General features: G+C 39.3%; 2 protein-coding genes and 1 pseudogene across 3 annotated transcripts in view; all 3 read left to right on the plus strand.

Annotated features, from left to right (window-relative positions):
• The window catches only part of LOC308088245 (uncharacterized protein), a gene marked incomplete at both ends in the record, with an annotated part of 18,068 nt that extends 14,134 nt beyond the window's left edge, over nt 1-3,934 (plus strand). The window contains 2 exons of the mRNA XM_080432651.1: nt 1,962-2,049; nt 3,883-3,934. Coding sequence (XP_080288777.1) covers nt 1,962-2,049; nt 3,883-3,934 — 140 coding nt within the window. The remainder of the gene's footprint in view (nt 1-1,961; nt 2,050-3,882) is intronic.
• LOC308087948 (uncharacterized protein) lies at nt 1,898-6,818 on the plus strand. Its single transcript, XM_080432203.1, has 3 exons — nt 1,898-2,036; nt 4,344-5,069; nt 5,546-6,818. Exons 2-3 carry the CDS (start codon nt 4,358-4,360, stop codon nt 6,544-6,546), a joined length of 1,713 nt encoding a protein of 570 aa, XP_080288329.1. The 5' UTR covers nt 1,898-2,036; nt 4,344-4,357; the 3' UTR covers nt 6,547-6,818.
• LOC308088246 (UDP-glucuronosyltransferase 2A2-like) lies at nt 6,589-14,262 on the plus strand (annotated as a pseudogene). Its single transcript has 3 exons — nt 6,589-6,745; nt 7,315-8,567; nt 14,200-14,262. The product of its transcript is annotated as a UDP-glucuronosyltransferase 2A2-like (transcript).
• Nucleotides 14,263-26,011: the final 11,749 nt, after the last annotated feature.

The following is a 26,011-nucleotide window of genomic DNA, read 5'->3' on the forward strand; positions in this document are numbered from 1 at the left end:
TGGACTGAATAGAAGCAGTAGATAATCTATCAATGAGCTCAATTGAGTCAGCAGATTCATTTAAATGATGTGTTTTTATGTCACTTTTAACAATGTGTTAATGATGAGTCATATTTCTGTATGTGAAGTATCAGTTTTCTAATCATGAATGTGTTTTGTCTTTTCATGAATTATGAACATGAATAGGATCAGGACAGTATGGTGAGTATCACATCTATTCTACTTCATGTCCTCTCATGTGTTTTCTGATTTACATCAAGTTCTCACAATAACAGAACAAATGAATGGATGTAATATCTTCACAGTGAATAGAAACTTATTTGGCTCAGCCCCGCCCCCCCCCCCCCCCCTGCAATTAACTGTTTCATCCACTACACCAGAATGACATTGTTACCTTATATTCATATTATGGTACATAAATATGTATTGTTCCCCCTAAGATACAATATGTCACGACTCAAGAGGAACACTTTCCATTACAGAACAGATTGAAAATAACTTTATACTTGACGTTTAACCACTTGAACCCCGGCTATTCTGGGGAGAATATTCGCCCAAAAATAGCAGATCTACAAGGTTGTGAGCTTGTAGATCTGCTATTTTTGGCAAAGACATTTGGTATAGATTGAAAAAGAACACACCAAGTACAGTGCAACTGTACTTGGTGATCTACAAGTTCATAGCGCGGCACCGAGTGCCACGCTATGAACTTGTAGATCTGCAAAATCTTTGAATATATATATTTTAAAGCAAACATTTTTAACTCAAATCTTTGCTTCTGGGGGGATTCTACAAATGTCTTCTAAATCCTAACAGTTTTTATATCAGTGGTTCTCAAAACCCCCAAAAATTATATGTATTTGGCCGCCGACCCCCATCTCAAAATATTGAGTTCCAGGGACCCCCAGATTCCCAGAAGCAAAGATTTGAGTTACAAATGTACGCTTTATTTATTTATATATATATATATATATATATATATATATATATATATATATATATATATATATATATATATATATATATATATATATATATATATAAACCAGAGTCCCTCAGGGCTCAATACTATAGTGTCTTTTCTGTTTTATATTATTATTGTGAGGAAAGCTTTCGCTGAAAATAGACGATCGACAAGCTCACAACGTGACGCAACGTGTTGCATTGTGAGCTTGTCGATCTGCTACTTTTTAAAAATAATAAAAAAAATCTACATTTTTAATAAATTGAAAAAGAATTCTGATATTTTCAATAAAATAAAAAATAAACAAAACAAAAGAAATCCATAAAAAAAACTTTTAAGTATTGAAAATAGCAGATCTACAATATCACGCTTCACATCCTGGAACGTTGTGAGCTTGTAGATCAGCTATTTTCACTAGTTTGGGTCCCGGGGAGACAGTGTGTCAGGACCCATTTTTGAGCCGCGAGTAAATATACCTTTTTGTTTTTAGTTTTCTACATTTAGTTCTTAATTATTTTATAGGATTTTCAAAAACGCTAACCAAAAATAAATAGTCAAATATCTTTCAAAAATGTTTCATTCATACAAATATAAGCTTTTAAGAAGTAGTGAAAATAGCAGATCTACAAGCTCACAACGTGCACTGTTATGCGTTGTGAGCTTGTAGATCTGCTAATCTCACTATTTTCTCTACACAATTTCTCATTTGGGTCTCAAGCCAAACATTTTGGGAACCATCGGTCTAATACATACTAGACTGGGGGTCCTCAAGTAAAATTAAACACATACACATGCATTAAACAACATTAATGTCTCCATATCCTGATGATATCTTCTTCATTCATATTCTTTTAAAGCTGCCTGTTCTTCATCATGTACATGTATCCAAGAGTTGAATGTGATTTAATATCAAATGTATTGTCCAGTCAGTATGACATGTTAATCTGATGAAGAGTTGTTATTAAAACACATCTTAACTGTCTTTATGTGGTTAAAGTTGCTGCTGAACTGTACCTCAGAGCTGCTACAGCAGAGCAGAAGAATAAAAGAAAGGAATCAGCTCATCCTCTTGGTAAGTATGAGAGGTGATAACAAATAGAAACTAACTGTATGTTAACTTTAACCTTTATTATACTGTGCATTCATCAATGATCAGTCAGTCACAGTTATGAATATTGATAGGCTGTGTGTGTGTGTGTGTGTGTGTGTGTGTGTGTGTGTGTGTGTGTGTGTGTGTGTGTGTGCTGCACAGGCTCTGTACAGGGCAGACAGTGCAGCAGATAATAGAAGATAAACTCTTCTCCTCCTTTGCTCTATAATGTAGTCTAAATTAAACTGCTCTGTCAAAATTCAAGACATTTTCATAATGACATTAATGTTTATCCTACTTGATGAGAGTCCATTAAACTCCAGCTCCTCAGACAAAGGTAGTAGTAAGTAATCCATGGAAGCTGACAGGAACAACACTTCTAAGCAGAACATTTTAAATCCCTTTAGAGAGTAAAACCACATAAATATACTGGAGTTTAGCATTAGTAGTTCACTTAGCATTAGCAATGACATGAGGTCATTCTTTTTGCCTTGAAGTAGGTAATTGAAGGCAGAGAGTTGACAAAGGTTTTGTTTTTTTGCCTTGAAAATAATGAAAGGCAGACACAATTATGATGTCTGTTTTTTTTATAGCTCAACTCACTCAAGGACCCCTACATTAATATGTATTTGACTGCAGACCCCCATCTGAAAAATATGTAGTTCCAGCCAGGGACCCCCCATACAAGATTTGTGTTGTTATAAAGTTTTGAGGATTCCACATTTTTCAACTATTTTCAAGATGACTATTTTCAGATCTACACGCTCACAACACGTTGCATTAGTGACATGTTGTGAGCTTGTAGATCTGATATTTTCAAATAGCCAGTGTACTGCATGCATGGTTAGAGAGATTTTTATGATATTTATACATTTTGCTGGGGACCCCCTGGAAGCCCCCCAGGACCGCTGTGGGTCCTTATTGACCGACAGGTTTGTAGGACAATAAGAGAAAATACGGCAATTATTGAAAGCAGAGGTTTTGTTAAAATGGTATAAAGACATGATAAAATCCTGACACATTGGCATCTAAAAGCCCATAAAATACAATGAATAAAAACACAAGCTAAGCTAAATCTAAAATACAACAAACAATAAAAACAGCAAAATAGAGATGAGCAGACGGCAGTTAAAATAACTCCACACCCCAGTGGTGGAAAAAGTATACTCACATTTTGTACTTAAGTAAAAGTGTCAATACTGCAATGTAGAAGTACTCCGTTACAAGTGAAAGTCCGGAATTCAAAATTTACTTGAGTAAAAGTACAAAAGTATCGGCATCAAAATATACATAAAGTACCAAAAGTAGAAAGTACTCATTCTGCATTCTGTTTTCAAATGTATAAAATGTTTAACAATCTTTTGAAAATAGCCGATCTACAAGCTCACAATGCGTCGCGATGCGACACATTGTGAGCTTGTAGATCTGCTATTTTCAAATGGCCGAAATTATAGGGCTGAAGTGGTTGTATGTTTTGTAATAATAATCAAAATCTACAAAGTAACTAGTTACTTAAGTTTTCAAATAATTGTAGTGGAGTAAAAGTACAATATTTGCTCCTGAGATGTAGTGGAGTAGAAGTAAGAGTACTGACAATTGGAAATATTCCAGTTAAGTAAAATTACTTCAACATTGTACTTAAGTACAGTACTTGAGTAAAAGTACTTAGTTACTTTACACCACTGTCCACACCCCAGTGGAGAACAAAATAACTGGTCAGATCAGTCGTACTAATGACTATTTAATCAGCAGCAGTGTTCACGTTACTTAGACCAAGTGCTGCTATAAGTCAGAAACTTACCTCTGCCTGTGGTTAATGTTCACACAGTGCTGTGTTCTTGGAGGAGGAGGAGGAGGAGGAGGAGGAGGACAAAACATAGTCAGATCACCCGTACTCCTACTCACTGTTACTGCTATATGACTATATGTCACACTGGACTGAGTGCCGTTTCAAGTCAGGAGTCTATGACTCTGCTGCTGCTGTGTGTGTGTGTGTGTGTGTGTGTGTGTGTGTGTGTGTGTGTGTGTGTGTGTGTGTGTGTGTGTGTGTGTGTGTGTGTGTGTGTGTGTGTGTGTGTGTGTGTGTGCTTGCATTGTGTGCATATGTATTTGCAGTCCTAATATGCAAAGTGTCATGAGCCAGTGTTCGTGGTAAATTGACATGGTTTTAAAAATACAATATCATGCCGAATACAAGTGAAAGAGATACAGACACAATATGATTAACTGAGGATGTTGTCTATGAATTCTAAAGTTACACATCTATATTTGATATATGTTCTCTAATAGAAACAGCACTGGGTATGACCCAGGATCAGAGACAGCTGTTCCTGAAAATGACCCAGGATCACAGACAACTGTTCCTGGAAATGACCCAGGGTCACAGACAACTGTTCCTGGAAATGACCCAGGGTCAGAGACAACTGTTCCTGGAAATGACCCAGGGTCACAGACAGCAGTTCCTGGAAATTACCCAGGATCACAGACCGCTGTTCCTGGAAATGACCCAGGATCACAGAGAACTGTTCCTTGGTATGACCAAAAAAATTAGAGAGCAAGAGAAAGATCTGCAGAACACCACGAAAGAGATGGAGCTGAGCAACAAACAACAACATAAACTGAGCCAGAACCTGCAGGAACAGAGAACCAAAGTAGAGAAGCTCAGAGATCAACAGAACGAAAAACAGAGAGAACTGGAGAAGATCAAGATGGAGAGAGACAAGAAAATAGAAGAGAAAGACCAACAACTGGAACAGAAAGGTGAAGAGCTGAGGACGAGTAAGAAGGAATGGGGTAATGTCATGGAGCTGAGCAACAAAAAACAAGATAAACTGAACCAGGACCTGCAGGAACAGAGAACCCAAGTAGAGAAGCTCACTGTTCAACTGGAAGAAAGAGAGAATGAACTGGAGAAAATCAAGATAGAGAGAGAGAAGAAAATAGAGGAGAAAGACCAACTACTGAAGATGAGGAAGCAGGAATCGGATGGTGTCATCACAGAAAACACACAACTTGGTGAGAATTAGATCTTTACAAACATTGTTTCACTAGATGACTTTTCTCTTGATGATTGGCCAAAATGTAGTCGGCTAGTATGCCTTACAAATAATAATAATATTCAGATTCAAATCTGTCACAATAGATCACAATACACAATTACACTTGAAATGAATACACCACCGGCTAATTATAATGTTATGGACAAGTAAATAAAATAAACACAATAGACCAAAATCATGGGAGAAACAGAAACATACCTGCATGAAATAAAGACAGAATAATGCAGCAGCATTAATGGACAAAGTTGACTCATTTAAATTCCAATTTATTCTGGACTTTTTAATAAACATGCTAGTTACCTTTGACCTAGTGACCTTCATTACAGCTCTGATGATGTAACTATAGGCTGAAACCTTAATATATATATTATCAATGTTATTATTACACAATTATACCACAAATAATAAAACCAACCCCATCTTGTCTTCAAGGTTCTTCCACGACTCTGACAAAGATAAAGACCCAGGAAGCAGAGACATGTCTGACGACTGTGAGGTGTGAGTTCATTGACAGAGTCTCAGACTCCAACCTGAATTCTCTATTGGACAGACTTTTCACTAAGAAAGTAATCAATGAGGGAGAAATGGAGTCAGCCAGAGGGGAAAAACTCAGGTCAGAAAAAGCACGGGGAGTTATTGACATGGTGAGGAAAAAGGGAAACAATGCCAGTTCAGAAATGATTGACATGCTTCAACAGCTGGACCCTAAACTTAGTGAACACCTGTATGAGGCCAACGAGAAGATTCAGAGGGACAGTGAGGCTAGGAAACACATGAAGGAGCTGGAGATTAGGGACAGGTTTAAGAAGGAGCTTGACGAATCTCTGAGGGAGAAAGAGGAAACCATCCAAGAGCTTAGGGCAGAAATCAGTGAGATTGGGGATCAATTGAGTAAACTGAAGAAACAAATGAGGGAGGAGAGGGATGAAGAGAAGAAAAGAAAGCTGGAACAAGAGCTGAGGCAGGAGTCTGAGAGAAGAGAGGAGGTGGAGAGACAGCTGGAGATGTGTAAAAAGGAGAGATATAACAAGGAGAAAGAAATGGAGGAGAGAAAAAGACAGGAAATAGAGGAGATGAGAAAGATCTGTGAAGCCAAGGCGGAAGCCGAGAGACTGAACTATGAAGAGGAACTGAAGAAGCTAATCCTGCCTAAGACCTTCAGCAACATGATGACCTCAAAGACAAATATGCAGAGAGAGTTTGAGACCTCAAAGACAAAGATGCAGAGTGGGAGAACATGTGTGGAAGAAGAAAGTGGAGGAAACATGAATGCGTCAGGAATGAGTCAGAAAGACACTGCAAACAAATGCCCTGCTGAGTCTGATAGTGACCAAGACGTTACTGCTGCTACAAGATGCATGATGAAAAAAATGGACGCTGTCCTACAAACCATAAATGAAAGGTTCGACAAGTTTGAAGCTGGATTTAAATAAATAAAAAATGCATAAAACAAAGTGGCGGGCAGAGGGGATGAAATGGAAAGTGCGGTGAGTGAACAAGAATCCTGCATCACAGTAGTGGAGGACTTAATCACCAAACTGCAAGATGAAAACATTGTTCTCCGGGCCAAAGTGAACGACCCTCCAGGTCGCTCTCGCAGCAATAACATCAAGATTGTGGGCATACCTGAAGGCAAGGGAAATGGGAGATCATTTATCTCCGAGCTTATTCCAAAACTGTTGGGTGAAGGGAATTTATGTCTCAGTGCTTGTCGTCACCGACCAGACTAAACTATGAAGAGGAACTGTTTTTATTTTTTTTTGTATACTGATTTTTTGGGAGGGAGACAGTTGAGCACTCATCCTGGGCATAGAAGTGGAGCCGTGGAATAACGTCCTTAACAAATGATATCGTCTCTGTCGGGTGGAAACCTCATATGTCCAAAACTGTTACTTTTCAGGATTAAAAAATATATATATAACAACGGTAGCAGATCTACAAGCTCGAAACACTGCTACTTTTGATGCTTTTGTGGGACGCAGTGGTATGATCAAGTATAGGCTGTTAATATACGGGGAAAAAACTATTATTAAATGTTAAAATATGGAGATAAGAGGTTTCTGCTCAACAGTGGCGATATATTGGTTTTATCCCACTCATGCTGTTATCTAGTGTAAAGTGCAGTATTAGTTAATCAGTGATCCATTACAAAACGTTAACTTCTGTGCCTTCTCGCTCATCATTGTGATCTCTCTCCTCAGAGATGGGCCAGCTAACGCTCATAGCGTTTGCTACACTCCTGTGTTGTTCCACGCCGCTCGTGGATGGCAGGAAAGTCCTGGTGTACTCTGGCGAGGGAAGCCTTTGGATCAACATGAAAGTCATCGTTGAAGAGCTGCACTCCAGAGGCCACGGGGTCACGGTGATAAGGCCTTCAAACAGCTGGTACATCAAGCCGGACTCCCCTCACTACGACACCGTCACGGTCGACTTCCACGGCGCCGGCGACGAGGAGTTCTTCGGAACGATCGTGGCGAGGATGGTGAACCTGAGGCGGGACGGTTCCTCGGTTTGGGCTCGTATGGCAAGCGAATGGGAATTAGTGAACCACTTCTATGAGATGTTGAAAGCCTCAGTTCAGGCAATGGAGATTGTTTTTGAGGACAGTGAAATTATGAAGCGTCTCCAGGACGCTAAGTATGACATGGTTCTGACGGATCCGGTGGGGCCGGGGCCGATGTTGGCCCGTCGTCTCAGTCTTCCTCTGGTCCTCAGTGCCAGGTGGACCGTCCAAGGGGAGGCGCACGATCTCATCGCCCCCTGTCCCCTCTCCTATGCCCCAGTCCCCAATTCCATGCTGACGGACAAGATGATATTTCCCCAACGAATCAAAAACGCACTTTTCTACCTTTTTACGCACATTCAATATGCATATATGTCAGACAGCCTCTACACGGCATTCGTTCACCGTTACTTCGGCCCTGACGTAAATGATATTGAGCTCTTCCAGGCGGCGGATATCTGGCTGATGAGAAGCGACTTTACCTTTGAATACCCTCGCCCCACCATGCCTAACGTCGTCTACATGCAAGGTTGGCAGTGCAAGCCCTCCGAGCCTCTCCCTCCACATCTGGAGGACTTTGTCCAGAGTTCCGGAGAACACGGGGTCGTCGTGATGACTCTGGGCTCCTTCATCGGAAAGGTCCCCGAGGACGTTACGGAGGCCATCGCGGCGGCCTTCGCCCGATTGCCGCAGAAGGTGATCTGGAGGCACACCGGCGGGAGACCGTCAACCCTGGGGAACAACACCTTAGTCGTTGACTGGTTGCCCCAGAAGGACCTCTTGGGCCACCAACGGGATCCAGGAGGCCATTTACCATGGCGTTCCTTTGGTCGGTCTGCCTATCCTTGGCGACCAGGAAAACAACATGAACAGGATGGAAGCAAAGGACGTAGCCAAGGTAGTCGATATCGGCACAATAAACGAAGACAACTTCCTGGACGCGTTAGGGAGGTCCTTCAAACATATTTATATTCAAAGATTTGCACAAATCTTCCACGATTAAAAACAAAACAAAAAAGCAGATCTACAAGCTCATAGCGCGGCAGCTTGTAGATCTACTATTTTTGAACAGCCCAAGAAATCTTAAAATTACACAGATGCGTTCCCGGTCTTGATGGATTAAGATGCTCACGAGGTCAGTGTCCAGATGGACCCTCATGGGCCTGGAACTCTAGAGAGAGTAAAGGATTTGATTACTATCTGCTCTGTCTGGATTACACATGTCTCCTGAGAGCTGATGAGTGGAGGAGGCTGCCTGTTGCCAGGCTGTATATTCACTGATAAGTGGTGGAAAAAGTACTCACATTAATTACTTAAGTAAAAGTATCAATACTGCAATGTAGAAACACTCTGTTACAAGTAACAGTCTTGTAATCAAAATTGCTTTTATATACAAAAGTAAATGTACTCATTATGCAGAATGTCCCATTTCACAAGCTTTCAAATGTATATATTTTATACAAATCTTTTGAAAATAGCAGATCTACAAGCTCACAATGCGTCGCACCATGACACGTGAGCTTGTAGATCGGCTATTTTCAAATAGCCTACGTATATGGCTGAAGAGGTTAATGTATGTTTATGTTAATAATGATTTTTGTGGAGTAAAAGTACAAGTATTGAACCTCGAAAGGGTGCTTAAGTACAGTAATTGAGTACATGTAATTGTTTACTTTCCACCAATGTCACTGCAGCAGAGCAGAGCATGACTCTGATGCCCTCTGCTGGCAGTCCCAGGTAAGGTCAACATGGAGGCTCATAATCACACTAGACATATCAGTGACTTTTCTGTCAGACTAATAATGATTCCACAGACTCAGACCCATAAGCTATATCATTTCCCTCTCTGTTAAAAAAAAGTCCTGATCTTTATCTTTGTAATTAATGTGTTCCAAGCTGTGTCTTGGATTAAGTGGGGCTGTCCCAATCTTAATTAAATTATAACCCATGTCTAAAATAATTGTTAATTGGTTTCTTTCTGGTCTGTTTCTGGCCTTGTGAGGAACACACGCTTTGTCCTCGTCATCAGGTCACATTGATTTGATCCATTCAATTATTTATTAGTCAGAAATAGGGATGCACCGATATATCGGCCACATATCGGTATTGGACGATATTTGCCACTATTGGTCAACATCGGTATCGGCAAAAAATAAAAGTTAAAGTTGCAGGCGTTAGGAGGCAATTATGTTGTGTTTCTGCAGATTATTATTAACAGTTATTTCTAAATAATGAAGATTTACGGTATTTGTTTCCCTGGCACAAAAGGGGGAAATAATAACGGAGGATGCATTCATCTCCCCTTGTGGTCGCCTCCTCCTGATAGATGTTTTTTCAGGCCAGTTTTTGAAAGAAACCTGTGATTCACATCCTTAGTTGTCAGGTTATTCCACATTGTGGAGGCAGAGTAGTAGAATGAGAAATGTCCCATATTTGTTCTAAATGTGGGTACTTTACGTACATTTTGACTTTTGTACTTTTACTCAAGGTAGGTAGGACGTAGAGCCTCCGTCCTACTCCCGGAATTTCGTTTGTCATAATGGTTACAATAGTGTCTAATGAAGTAAGTTCAAATCTCCCCAGCCCCCCCCCATCTCTCTCTCTCTCTAAATGTCACTTTGAATAATAATAAGTGAATATTGTAAATGTTGGATGCAACACATATTGTCCGAGCTGTAACATAATCACAACGTGGTCCTTTGTCAAAGACAGGAAATGCTCTCATACTGTTGTGTGGAAATATTGGAATTATAGAGAGAGGTGCACTCAGTGGAACGCAAATATCTGCCTGTCTGACACTGACTAACTGCAACTCTCTGTCTGTCTGTCTGTCTGTAGGGGTCAAAGGTTAATGGAATGAATCGGCTGAATCGATAAAAAAGAAGGAGGAATAAAATCTATAATTTAATGAAACAATCACTTAATCATATGAGTATTGAGTAATATGAGTAATAATCAATCCATGAGTGAAAAGTCTCAAAAAAATATATATATTTTTAAATAGATAGATTTGACACCGTTGTGTCATACTGTAGCTGTTTTCAACTTGGTGCCCCTATTTATGGCATGTTACTATAGGCTAAAATGTCCCAAAAAAAAGTCCAAAAACGTTTCACAGATTATCGGAAAATAAATACTACTTCAAAATAAAAAAATGAATACCAAAAATAGCAGATATACAGTACATGCTCACAATAGTGTCACATGCTCACAATAGTGTCACATCGCAACAGCCAAACTGAGGGACTTTCTGTAAAAAAGCTAGCCATGGTTCACATGACGCTTGTCTGTCACGAGCGTCATGGCGGAATTTCTGGTTTTGGCACTTTCTCCATTTACAACCCGTACATGTATAGAGTGGTTGTGCAGTAACCGTGTTAAATAGCTCTATATTGTGTTGTAATCATTGTTATAGAGTATTTATTCAGTAACAGTGTAAAATAGCTCTGTGTTGTGATAGTAATCATTGTTATAGAGTGTTTGTTCAGTAACAGTGTTAAATAGCTCTATATTGTGATAGTAATCATTATTATAGTGTTTGTTCAGTAACAGTGTTAAATAGCTCTATATTGTGATAGTAATCACTGTTATAGAGTATTTATTCAGTAACAGTGTTAAATAGCTCTATATTGTGATAGTAATCATTACTATAGAGTGTTTGTTCAGTAACAGTATATAGCTCTGTATTGTGAATGGGCACTCTCTCTTGATTGGCTGAAATTGGCAACCCACCTGCAGTGAAATGTAAGAGAACATGAGGCACAATTATGTTTTCTCATTCCTTTATTGATATTGTGAAATTCCATTCAAACCAAGCAAATTAAAGCCAAAATCTAACATCTGAACTTCAAACCATTCATGATCAGGGGCCCAGATCCCAGGGGGGAAGGAACGGATAGAAACAACAGTGGAGCTGAAAAACGGAAAGATAAATAATCACCTCAGACCGTCCACCCTAGAGGGTTTAGGTCCACACATCACCTCAGACCACCCTAGAGGGTTTAGGTCCACACATCACCTCAGACCATCCTAGAGGGTTTAGGTCCACACATCACCTCAGACCACCCTAGAGGGTTTAGGTCCACACATCACCTCAGACCACCCTAGGGGATCAGGTCCACCCATCACAGGGAAATAGTGATGTCATGATGATCGTAACACATTAATTATCACACATTATAAATGATTACATAATAATAAATGACTTATGGTCAATTATAAAATAATAAAACCTTTTTCACAAACATGGTTGACTGACTTCCATTCAGATGGATATTAATATTATATATGTTATGAAGAACTCTTATGAAGAACTCTGATTGTGTGTGTGATCATTTATTTAATGTTTCAATATAGTGTAGAACTGAAATATTATGTTTGTGTTTTCTGACGACATAAACTATACAAAGTAATTTGATGAACCGCCCACACTAATTGGGACTCCCTCTTCCTTTGGTGTGTCGCCCAGGTGGCGCCTAAACCCTGACCTTTAACCTCACATAAACTATGTCTATAAACCTAACTTTAACCCTAACCTTAACCTCACCTCAAAACCACGTCGACCTGGGCGAAACACCGGGAAAAGACACTAATTATCTAATTATCGTTAGCCTTAGCTAACCAATTAGCATTTGTAATTGTTTAAAGGACACATTAGTGAAAAAGGTTGATGATGTCATCATTTTGCTGCTGTTATGAGTATTTAAAAGATGAATGGACACACATGTATTTCCTCCTCTCTCCACCAGGGGGCAGCGATGACTCTATGCCTCTCTGAAAACACACCCAGGTGTTCTGTGAAAAGACAATAAACCATTAAGAATCAGAATGTATTAACTGTGTGAACATGTTAACACTTTAGAATAACCTTCCCTTATAATAGTAAATCATTCCCAAATTATTAGTTAATGTGTTATTCATAACTTGTTAAATGTGTGTTAATGGTTAATGATTTAATGATTTAAAACGATGCTATAAATGGTTAATAGATCATGAACAATGTATTAGTACGGTTAGGGTGAAGGTTAGGTTCATAGACATAGTTCATGTGAGGTTAAAGGTCAGGGTTTAGGGTTAAGACTAGGTTTATAGACATACGGCGCTATTCAGCGCCAGCTCCTCCAGCCGAAATCCTACCCTAAACCTGTTAAATACGGATAATGGAGCTGCCCTGTCCCAAAATGTTATTCTAGCACCTGCTCTACCCGTCACCCATTATGCCGACATCGTTATTTGCACGTGGAGGCGTGCCCGTGGGCTATTATTGTCAACAAATCTCTGTGATTCTAATTTTACTATAATCAGCAGAAGGACGGGTGTCAATTCCTTGTGTCAATTGTATTTATATAAAATGATAGTCTATTTAAATAAGACAAGTTGTGCATCTGCAATGCAATACTCCACTTTACACGTCAGTTTTATTCATTGATAATGCAGGACATAATTAACTGACAAATTCTCTCTAATCAGTAATATGTAGGTGATATTTATGTCTATCAAATTTGCTTTTTACTGAAAGGCAAGCTTAGACTTAGAAACGAAACATCGGCCCCATGTTAAATCGACAGAGCGCATGTTGGACCATGAGCCGTGTTGCCAGCCTTGGCAAGAAATAAGCAACCACAGGTCTATGAAAACAAAAAGAAGCGAGGCCACATGAGCACTTCAAACTAGAGCTTTCATATCCCCTAAATATTTCAGCCTGGCTCGACTAATAATTGACAAATTAGGCCCAGCCCAGCCCGTCAGTCATTTTTCTAAAGAGGCCTTTTTTCTCATTAAATCTTGGTAATTAGTTAAGAACAGGAGTCATTCTACCCTATTCCAACAGTCTATATTTTATTTAAAAAACAGCTTGGAGCAAATAGGGCTATATAAATATATACACTGCCCCATAACCATTTTAAAAATGATATTTGGTTATTCTATGAAATATATTTTTAATAGAGATATTTTCGTTTTTTCCATATTGCTGTCATGTCTTAATAAAATCATGCTTTTAACAAGCAAAATAAGCAGTACAAAATAGTTTGGATTACTTTGTTTGATGGGAAAGAGTTGCGATGGAGAAATCTCCAAGCAAGTTACATGTCTAGTCTATGTTGTTGACCACGTAATGTAATGTTAGAGCTTATTTGGTTTTAGTGCTGTATAGGCTACTCCAGTCCTCACGCGCCGCTCGATCGCGCCTCATTGTTTATGCTGCCCAAAATAACAGATCTGTAAGCTGTCGACACGACATGACGCAGCGCGTTGATAGCTTACGTCTGTTATTTTGGGTAGGTAGGCGACGCACATTATGCGTCGCAGCAATGTATCTGGGTTTGAGAGGCTATGATTGATGTAAACTTAAAGTGTAGCTCTGTTCGGGATTATTGAACAAAGGTGGATGATGAAAGAGAACGGGGACAATATGGATGTAAGTTAACTGCGTCACTTCAGAGGAAACTATGGAGCTACTTCAGAGATGTTTACACACCCCTGGAATCCATTAGAATGGCGGAAATAGAACAATAACAGCCAACGTGAGTACATTATAGACCTTTCCTAAAACTGTCCAATTTATTATACCCATGTGCTACAGTATGTCTGTGTACCACCGCCCGGCCCTGTGGTCGACCAGCTGGAGGTCCATGGCTGCCTGTAGGAGCGTTGTCGCAACATGATGTAATTATTTAATATTTTAAATGGCTTTCACATACTATTCCGGATCTGACTAATATGACAAGTTGCTTATTGTGAACACAATAGGCTACAAATTAATATAAAAATGCATTTGGATAAAATAAAATAAAATAAGTTGTATTTTGTTGCCTAGCTTACTAGCCCAACCCAAAGCCAGACAAATACGTGACCAGTTGGACCCGGCAGGAAAACAAGCCCAATGTGGCTTATAATAATCAGACCAGGCAACAGTGCAGACAGGGAGATAGGAGAGCATTGGATCGGGGATGACGGCTAGCGCAGTCTTCTCTTAAAGGCAATGGCTTCTGGCACGGTGATTGGTTTTATCATTGTAACGCCCAGACCACACCTATGCATAATGTAAGGGGTAGCTCAGGTGTTTGGTGGGTAAGGGGGGTGCCACAGAATAGCAAAGTTTGCGGGGAAACGCCTCTTGCCTAGTCCTAAATCAGATATTAGTGTTAATAGCAATTTGGGCCGTGAATGGGGGCCATAGTTTCTGTGAGGTTAAAGGTCAGGGTTTAGGGTTAAGGTTAGGTTTATAGACATAGTGTTTGTGAGGTTAAAGGTCAGGGTTTAGGCGCCACCTGGGCGACACACCAAAGGAAGAGGGAGTCCCAATTAGTGTGGGCGGTTCATCTAACTGATGAAAACACACACAACCCATATGACCACATTGTCATCAGTGTTGTCTGATACAACAAATCATTTGATTATTAAATTTGATTATTAGATTCATTATTATATGAAATTAAGCAGAAGACACACGATAATGTGAATTCACGTGACCGGGATGGTTTACCAGGCTAGTTGTTTCACTTCTTACACAAGCATGTTGTTTTGTGTATGTTTTCTAGTTTTATACACTTTTATACATACAAAAAAGGAAAAAAGTTCAGTAAAAAGAAAGGGGAAGTGAACCTGGGTGTGTGGGAGGAGTCTAAAGATTCTCATTGGTTGTCGGCACCAGAATACGACCTGATAGAAGAAGAAGAGAGACAGTTAAAACAGACACACAAATAAATCATATGTACTGTATTGTGTGCATTTCTCCATAAAATGCATAAATGTACACACAATAACACAATAACATTCAGTCATCAGAACTAATGTGAACATTTGACTCTTATTTAGGACTAAATGTAACACTGATGTATTCAAGCTAAATGTGACAACACACTTTGACCTCTAACTAGGTCGTCTAAACTGGTCTAAAACGGTTAAGGTTCTAAACCAATATAAACCAGTTTAGGTTGTGGCTTTACATGTTTGTTTGTTTGTTTGTTTGTTTGTTTGTTTGCATTTCTGTGAGGGTTCCACATGTCATGTGATCCTCTGTTGATCTGACCTCATTTCTTCCACTGGTAGTTTAATAATTAATTAAACATGTTAATTAAACATGTTAATTAAACATGCTAATCACCTCGTTTCTTCCACTGGAAGTAGATGAATCCAGACAGGAACAAGACCAGACCCAGAACCAGACCTGATGTTCCCATGGCCACCTTGTTCTTCACTGACTCTGGCATGGAGTCATCTGACAATACAAATATCATATCATATCATATCATATCATATCATATCATATCATATCATATCATATCATATCATATCATATCATATCACATCATATCAGTAGATTAAAACACCTTGTTCTTCACTGACTATGACATGGAGTCATCTGACAATAAGCTACAAAAACCAAACACAATAAACAAATATAGCTGCAAGCAGCAATAATACGGGGCCAGTGAATGCAGAGAGAAAAAAGAAAGAAGCAATGATAAGTAATATGCACAATAAGCCATAGAAATATAGAAGACTGAACTTGAGAGAAAGAAAACCATGCAATTAACATGAGTATTTTAAACCCTCACTAACCCTAACCTCAGTAAAACTATGCCTACCCCTAACCTCAAGAAATACTATGCGTAAGCCTAAGAATGCCAAATCATGATCAACTCAATACATCGTCGGGGACAGGGATCCAACCAGTGACCTCCGGACTCATAGGCTGCCTTTCTTCTCATTGAGCTAGAGATATGATAGCCCTGGTAGTGTCTGTTAGATACATATAAGTATTTCCGTCCCTGATGGACCAAGCCTCTGTTTTGCTAACTACTCTAGATCACTGGTTCCTTAACCATCTACCGATAGAGAAATTGTACGTCTCCTCGGAACAGAAACTAGTGAAAGTAGCCGATCTACAAGCTCACAAAACGTTGCTCTCTGAAAAGTTGTGAGATTGTAGATCGTCTATTTTCACAATGAAGTATGAAAAAACATATACTCTCAAATAAGCATTTCATGTCATCTTTAACAATTGCACGTGTATTCATTGATACAGTCATGTTGTTTGCAATGCACTTTCAAAGAAGTCTGCATGAAGTGAGCCTTGAACCGGCGGCCTTGTAGTTGTTAGGCATATGCTGTAGAGAGAAGCCATTGGACCAACAGACCTGACCTGGTGAAAAATGAGCTCAGACAGTTTCACGCGAATTGCTCAAAAATCCTGGGTTTAAGTGTTTTTCGAAACATTTTACACGTGAACTTTGGACCTCTGCCGACAAAACGTTAGTGGCGGATTTTCCATAAGTGAAAGAATGAAGCTTTTAAGAGCCAATGAATGTTTTTCATATAATTAAAAATGGTGGGAGATCTAAAAGTCAGAGGTCAAAAGTCAGACCACAAAAGTTGTCAGGCATGAAGAGACGCATGTGTGTATCCAAGTTTCATGGCTGTAGGTCAAACAGGGCATGAGTTGTACCTGTTCAAAGTTGGCATTTTCAATTGAGTGATATAGCGCCACCCTTTGACGAATGAGTATGAGAATTATTTCTTGATCGTTTTTCATGACCATCTACCATATGGCCGAGTTTCGTAAAAAGCGTATGCACGGTTAAGCCAGAACTGCCAAAAACGCCAGAAGAAGAAACAGAATATTGCCAATAACAAAACGGAGCCTTGCTCTGCAGAGCCTGGCCCCGTAATAAACAGACAACACAGTCATTGTGAGTCTGTTCAGTAATAATGAGTCCAACCCTATTGGTCCAGTCCTTGAGGAGTTTGTCACCTGATGTGACATTTGTCAAAATACTTCCAAAATGTTAAAGAAGTCCATGATCATAACACCAGAGGCAGCTCCACAAATCATGTTCAACCCAGATTTGGCTCAACAAAGGGAATGAACTCGTTCTCATGCTATTCTTCAAAAATGTGGAATGCCCTACCAAAAGGAGTAAAGGAGTGTAAAACCCTACTCTCTTTCAAAACTGCCCTAAAGATACACCTTCAGGAGGCTGCAATTCTAAAATGGCCCCTGTCCAAGTCTTAACCTACCCCAAGTCCTAAACCTACCCCCCTACCCCCCCCCCCCCCTTCTCTTTCTTCTCTTGTACATTTTTTGCACTCTTCATACCAGTAACCTGTAAACTGATTGTATGACATTCTGTATAGTTTTGTGTATATCTGTCTGTCTCTTATATGTCATCATGATTTGTGTACATGGGGATCTCATCTTAAACAAGCTCAGTGCTTAATGAGACTCCCAGTTTAGTAGACCTTGTATTGTGGATTTGTACTTCCATGTACTGCCATTCTCATGTCTTACTAAATAAAGTACATCAATCAATCACATGTCCTTCTTAGAGCTAAATACATCCAAAACAAAGGATATGATGATAGATTTTAGAAGACATGAATCAACCTTTTACTATGATGATTATAAACCAGGCTGTGGAATGTGCAGAAAGTATCTTGGGACAGAGTCATAGACTCAGAACTGTGAGGCAGTTTGTAAAAAAGAACATCAGCGCTTGTTCTTTTTTTTTTTTTTTTTTTTTATCCCGCGATTTTTGTGACCCCTTTTTTTTTCACCCGGTGCCAATTTCCTGGCCAAGTGATCCTGGGCGCTACACCAGCCCTACACCAGCGCTACACCAGTCCCCCACAGCCTAGGGAGGCCAGGGCCGAGCTCATGCTTCCTTCAATGCATGAGAGCCAACTGACCTTCTTGACACCTGACAGGGGGGAGTTTCCCTGGTAGGACGTTGCGCGTGGAAGGAACACGTTATTCCAACCAGTTCCCTTCCCCTCCATCAGGCGCCCCGGCTGTCATGGGGGAGGCGGTATAGCGACCAGGATTACTACATGTTTTTGTGAGGGTATTAACTACCCTAGGAGACACGGGGAGAACATGCAAACTCCACACAGAGTATGATCCAGATACAGGGGCGGCCATAGCTGAGTGGTTAGTGAGCCCGCCTAGGGAACCAGAGGCCCTGGTTGCCCCAGGTTCGATTCCAGGCTATCCCAGCATATGTGCCGATGATATGAAATTTGTCCCTGAGCAAGACTCTTAACCCCAATTGCTCACAGGTTCTCATTGGAAACAAGACCGCAAGGACTTTCATGAACGACCTGTTAAAAGGAATTATCCTTATCCTCATATAGATATATACATATACATATATAGTATGATACAGATCAGCGCTTGTTCTGTCTTAGAAAACTTGTCTTGTTTTCACATTGATAAAACCATGATGACTCTTTGATCTGCTATCAAATCTGCTATCACATCTTTGATCTGCTATCAAATCAATCTGGTCTTTAATCTGTTTTTATCAAATCAATCTGGTCTTTAATCTGTTTTTATCAAATCAATCTGGTCTTTTATCTGTTTTTATCAAATCAATCTGGTCTTTTATCTGTTTTTATCAAATCAATCTGGTCTTTTATCTGTTTTTATCAAATCAATCTGGTCTTTAATCGTTTTTTATCAAATCAATCTGGTCTTTTATCTGTTTTTATCAAATCAATCTGGTCTTTTATCAGCTTTTATTAAATCAATCTGGTCTTTTATCAGCTTTTATCAAATCAATCTGGTCTTTTATCAGCTTTAATAAAAACAAATCTGGTCTTTAATCTGCTTTTATCAAATCAATAAGCATAGCGCGACACCGAGTGCTGCGCTATGAGCTTGTAGATCTGCTATTTTTGAAAAATCTTGAACATTTGTGCAAATGTTTGAATATAATTTATTTATTTAATTTTAAACATAAACATTTTTAACTAAAACATTTTCTTCTGGAACAACATATTTTGATGGGGATCAGTGGCCAAAAACATATAAATTTGGGGGTCCTTGACAAAAAAAAGTTTGAGCGCCACTGATATATTTTTTCAGAAAAAATAAGACATATTGAGAGACATTTGACATTTACAAATGTTTGCTTTAAAATATATATATTCAAAGATTTGCACAAATGTTCATGATTAAATAAAAAAAAATAGCAGATCTACAAGCTCATAGTGCGGCACTCGGTGCTATGAGCCTTTATATCTGCTATTTTGACAGTACTGTAGATTACACTAGATTACAGTAACTGACCCCAGTCCATCTTGATAGGCGCGGTCAGGCTGGGATGTTCCACCATGCATGTGATCTTCTCTCCTGATCTGTAACAGACAGACATACACACACACGCACACGCACACACACACACACACACACACACACACACACACACACACACACACACACACACACACACACACACACTGGTAGTACCAGTAGAGGTGTCTATTAGTTGTGTTTTTCTATGTATAGGTGTCTGTTAGGTGTGTACCTGGGTGTGTACTCCAGGTAGGAGTGGTACTGGTAGTACCAGTCTCCATCAGACAGTTCATCAGTAGAGGAGAGACCAGAGGTCAAAGGTTCTTGACCTATCCACCAGGTCACCAGGATCACTTTAGGATAGAAGTCGTAGCTGCTGCACCTCAGCATGTGAGTGTGTTCACCACGACGGGGAGGAGTCTCTGACTTCAGTCTCACTTTGGGCTCCACTCCTAAAAAATAAATCAATATCATTTAATGAAAATAGTTGGAATGAACTAGAGTAGAAACAAACAAAACAATACACATAATCCTGTAAAACATTACTAAAGCGATTAAAAACATAAAAAACAAAATAGTAGACAATAATTAAAATATAAAATCAGGTGGTGAAATGAAGTGTATAGAGCACCGAAGTCTGACGTCACTGCCACTAGAGGGCGCTTTTTCACGGGTTGGTGGCTTTATTTTTTGTGTTGAAATCCCCATTTGGGAATCTTAGATCACGTCATATAAGAACTGTGTTCCAAACATAAGCACACCACCCTGGCGTTTTTGTCAGGGGGGTGGCTCTGCATCGTTTATGATATTCATTCATATTTGTTTCTGGCAAAAATGGAATTAATTCTGCCTTAAAAGTTAAGAACTACTACTTCCGGGTCTGAAATCACTGTCCCTACAGCATTTCATGGGAAATGTAGTCTTTGGGTTGTTTGACTCGTTTCTAGTGTTTATATTGTGTTACTCTTTGGGTAAATGTGTACATTTACACCTTCAGTCGATGCTTCATATCCATATGATTAAGAACGCCAGGGTGATGTGTTTATTTTTGGAACACAGTTCTTATATGAAGCCATCTAAGATTCCCCAATGAGGATATCAATACAAAAAGTAAAGCCACAAACCTGCGAGAAGCGCCCTCTACTGGCAGTGACGTCAGGACTTCGGTGCTCTATAGAGGTGTGTTTTTAAAGTGAATTTAAAAAAAACATTAATCCTGGTGTCTCTGTTTTAGGCAGGTCATTATATGAGGGTGAAAACACTCAGAAATAGATCTGTTTCATTTATACTCAGTGTACGATGGTGACACCACATGTTGTGAGCTTGTAGATCTGCTATTTCCACTGTGTGACAGCAGGATACAGTATAAATCAGGCTTAAGTGTTTTAAGAGGATCTGAAATGTTTGTCAGCAGATTAAGTAATGTTTTATAATCATTATCAGATCAATATTAACACCATTAATCATCTCTGAATAGAATCATGTGATTTCATGTTATAGTTTATGAGGTGATGAGTGCTGAGTGCTGCTCTGAGATCAGCTCACCTCTCTTGTTCAGAACATTGGAGTAGTAGATCTCAATGTTGTGTTTGCAGAATGCCTCTCGTCGTGCTCTCCTATAAGCCAGTTCTGTAGGATCTTTATTGCCGCGCTCTGCGTTCTTCACACCAAACTCAGTGTATCCAACATACTGATCTACTCTACTGTCCCACCTGAGGAACTCATCACCATCGAAATTCAATGACTGTATGTACTGTATGTCCTTCAGCTCACTGGAGTTAAACACACAGCGGGCAGACTGATAGAACACATATCCATCTGGAAATAGACAATAAAAATGTCATTATGTTCAGTTTTATTATCATCTGTATAACATCAACACTAGGCTAACTGCTCCCCATCGGCCAAATATGTCACTAAAGAAATCTGGCATTAAAATGTTTTGAATGTATATTGAATATCTTAAATTCAATGAGATTGAGCTAGCAGTTAATTTTTGTTTCTCTATGTGTCCAGTTTCTAGCGTGGCTGAGAAAACAAGGACTCTGTCTGTCTGTCTGTCTGTCTGTCTGTCTGTCTGTCTGTCTGTCTGTCTGTCAGTCAGACCCCATCATGTATTTCCAGGATAACCCCTTTCTTTTATAGGCTATTTGAAAATAGCAGATCTACAAGCTCGTAGCGCGGCACCGAGTGTCACGCTACGAGCTTGTAGATCTGCTATTTTCAAGCATTTTGGTACTTTTACTTTTGGTACTTTAAGTACATTTTGATGCCAATACTTTTGTACTTTTATTCAAGTACATTTTGAATTCCGGACTTTTACTTAACAGAGTACTTATATATTGCAGCATTGATACTTTTACTTAAGTAAAACATTTGAGTACTTTTCCCACCACTGACAGTCAGCAAACAAGATAAATAGTCACATAAGTAGAGAGTAGAGAGAACAATGTAGAGCCTCAAAGAAACTATAGGATACCAGGTCAATCATTATAACAATCAGCTGAGTTATATTAAATAAAGGTCATTATTTATACTGTAATTAAAGCCTGCATTGCAAACCTAAATGAAAACACTAAACTGTTGCTTTTGAAATTAAATTGCAATATTTTATATAACCCCCAAATGTATCAAATAAACCATCGTTGATGGAGGTCCCCAGTTCAAATAGGATTATTTTGGGGGGTCTCATCCAGTTGAAATGGAATTATCACCCCCCCCAGGTGATAGGCCACACCCACAGCTTCAAACCAACCCCCCAAGGTGCCGCGCTATGCAGAAATACTGCAGAAATACTCTGTTACAATTAAAAGTCCGGAATTCAAAATGTACCTGAGTAAAAGTACAAAAGTATTTGCATCAAAATGTACTTAAAGTACCAAAAGTAAAAGTACTCATTATACAAAATGTCCCATTTCAAGTTTTGAAATGTATACAAATCTTTTGAAAATAGCAGATCTACAAACTCACAATGCATCAAATCGTGATTAGTGATTCATTGTGAGCTTGTAGATCGGCAATTTTCAAATGGCCTATAGGGCTGAAGTGGTTACTGTATGTTTTGTAATAATAATCAAAATCTACAAAGTAACTAGTAACTAAAGTTTTCAAATAATTGTAGTGGAGTAAAAGTACAATATTTGCCTCTGAGATGTAGTGGAGCAGAAGTAAAAGTATTGGAAATTGGATATACTCGAGTAAATTACAAATGCCTCAAAATTGTACTTAAGTACAGTATTTGAGTACATGTACTTAGTTACTCACCTCTGTAATTTAATTCATGAATCACAGGAACATTTTGATGGTAACTGTTGTATAATCGTATTATCTTGGATTTTGACATGATTCATTATGTCTTTTAATTGAAAATCCAAATAAATAAATTAAAGTGTATCAGATACTCTCAGTGGTCATTGGTCATGGGCCGCGGTAACACGCCGTCCCACCAGTCTTTTGAGCAGGAGCACGCACACGCACATGCATCGATTAAAACAACCCTTAAGTTCACACCTCAACAAAGGCTGCCGACTGCCGGGTGTCACACCAGGTGAATTAACATAGGAATGAGCCTAGATGCATATCAATTGTCCATTGTGTGACCTGTAGTGTAGGTGTTAAGCCACGTGCGCGTGACGTCTTTAAAATAGTGTCCCACCAGAGATAGATTCACCAAATCAACACTGGATACGCTTCCTCAGAAGGTTTTTGGAAGGTATACGCTTTTAAAAAAAGAAAATCTGCACAGTAGGCCTATACTACGTATATAGCGTAACACGGTAGAACACACCACTGCATCTACAGTTGTACCATCTACACCTCACCTACAGCTCAGGCTGTACAGAGCAGATACTAATGCATAGATTTGTAAAAAAATATATAGAACTAGAAAAAGTGCTCCTCGGAGCACAGGTCTCCGCCAGGTCAGGTACGTTATTGTGGCCTCCTGGTGGCGCTATAACAGGCCATTGTGAAAAGGGTGGCATTTTTCCCTTGGCCTACAGGGAATGTGCGTGTGAAATTTCACGGAAATCGCACGCTGCGTTCATGATTTGAGGCATTTTGTTCAAAACGGACCAATCCTGCAAACTTTGGAAGCCAACCTTAGCCAATAAGGATGTGTTGATCACATGACTATAGAGATACTGTGTATCGATTTGCATGACTTTTGGATAAAATCTGTAGGAGTAATATAATCTTTTTTTTGCACAAATCGGCCTCCTGGTGGCGCTATAACAGGCCCATGTGAAAGATTTGGGGCAGAGGTTCTGAATTGGCATCCAGGGAGTGTGTGTGCACAGTTTCGCAGCGTCCGGGCCAACAGTGCCGGAGATTAGCTGTTCACAGACAGATGGACACACGGACACACACACGGACGGACGGACAGGGGGTAAAACATACTCTCTCGCTATGCCTTTCGGCCTGGCGGAGACAATAAAGCACCTTGAGCACAGTCATGTTTACTAGAAATACATGTTATTTCGAAAATATTTCACCATAAATGTTTGATATACATGTTTAAACATTTTCTTTAATGTTAAATATATTCAACCGTTTTAGTTAATAACTATTGTGTTCATAGTATTCATGTACCTTTCACTGGTGGTTTCTTCAAGGCAGTGCGAATGGTGTCCAAGTTGGCTTTGCAGTAGTGCTGCTGACCCAAAGCAAAATCATAACCTCCTGCAGGGAAGGTGATATGATCTACAAACGGAGGCTGAGGCTCCACCACCTTCCCTTTGTTGAAGTCTGCGTACACAATCACTTCACCATCCAGTGCATACATGAACTCTTTATATGGGTCTTTAACTGTGTCTGAACAGCCAACGACTTTAATGTTCTCATGGAACACTGGAAATAAAACAAAGATGACATTAAATTCTAACTAAATTCAAAAACAAACTTCTTCACAGTGACAATAACACATAATCATCATGTTAAACAATCGTGTTTGCAGTGGTGGAAAAAGTACTCAAATATATTACTTAAGTAAAAGTATCAATACTGCAATTTAGAAGTAGCCTACTATGTTACAAGTAAAAGTCCGGAATTCAAAATTTACTTGAGTAAAAGTACAAAAGTATTGCTATAAAAAATAATTTTAAGTACCAAAAGTCAAAGTGCTCAAATGTTTGAAAATCGCAGATCTACAAGCTCACAACGCGTCGCGATGCGATGCGTTGTGAGCTTGTAGATCGGCTATTTTCAAATAGCCTATGTATAAAATAGGGCTAAAGTGGTTAATGTATTTTTTATAATGTTAAAATCTATATCTGCAAAGTAACTAGTAACTAAAGTTTTCAAATAATTTTTGTGGAGTAAAAGTAGAAGTAGAAGTAATAGTAATGGACATTGGAAATACTCCAGTAACTATAAGTACCTCAAAATTGTACTTGAGTAAAGTACTTGAGTAAATGTAATTAGTTACTTTACACCACTGCATGTTTGGTTCTTACATGAAGTGAAAGGTTGGATATTAAAAGTAACTTCCTGTCAAACGCTTTATTCACACTGAAACAGATTCAAATGTTTTTGTTGTTTTTTTGTATTTTATTATGAAAGTAATTCATACAGAATGATTTATTTCATGATGTCACAACAGTTCCTCTGTTTTAATGTTTATGTATTTGGACCAACATTCAAGATCCAATACTGTATATACAGGTAGTAAAAGGTGTGTGTGTGTGTGTGTGTGTGTGTGTGTGTGTGTGTGTGTGTGTGTGTGTGTGTGTGTGTGTGTGTGTGTGTGTGTGTGTGCGTGCGTGCGTGCGTGCGTGCGTGCGTGCGTGCGTGCGTGCGTGCGTGCGTGCATGTGTGTGTTCAGCGTCGTTCCTTTTTAAATGTATTCACTTTAACTGTCCTTCTTACTTGAAACAGTCTCTGGAACCATATACATCACCATACCCGCTTAGACATTCACAACATCCCTATTTTACTGTTCCCAATAGAATATTTTCTGTAACTGGACGCAGGTCATTCCATTACAAAGCCCCATCTGACTGGAACAACCTTCCTCTTTCTCTCAGATCAGTTACCTCTCTTGGCCGCTTCAGGACTTCCTTGTATTCACATCTCCAAACTACCTGTTCTTGCTTTTAACACTGCTTGTACATACGTTTATTTCTGACTTTGATGTAGGTCATAGTACTGTATTCTCGACTTCTTTGTTTAAAGTGAGTTGGTGAATGGGTTGCGTGGGTGGTAGAGGGTGAGCAAGCTAACTGTATCTGTACATGTGTGTATTGTGTATTGTGTATTGTGTATTGTGTACTTGTACTGTATGTAATGTTGTACGTATGTGAATAGGACCCCCTCTAAA

Source organism: Gymnoscopelus braueri (genome assembly GCF_963280865.1).
Source record: "Gymnoscopelus braueri genome assembly, chromosome: 7".
Taxonomy (NCBI): domain Eukaryota; kingdom Metazoa; phylum Chordata; class Actinopteri; order Myctophiformes; family Myctophidae; genus Gymnoscopelus; species Gymnoscopelus braueri.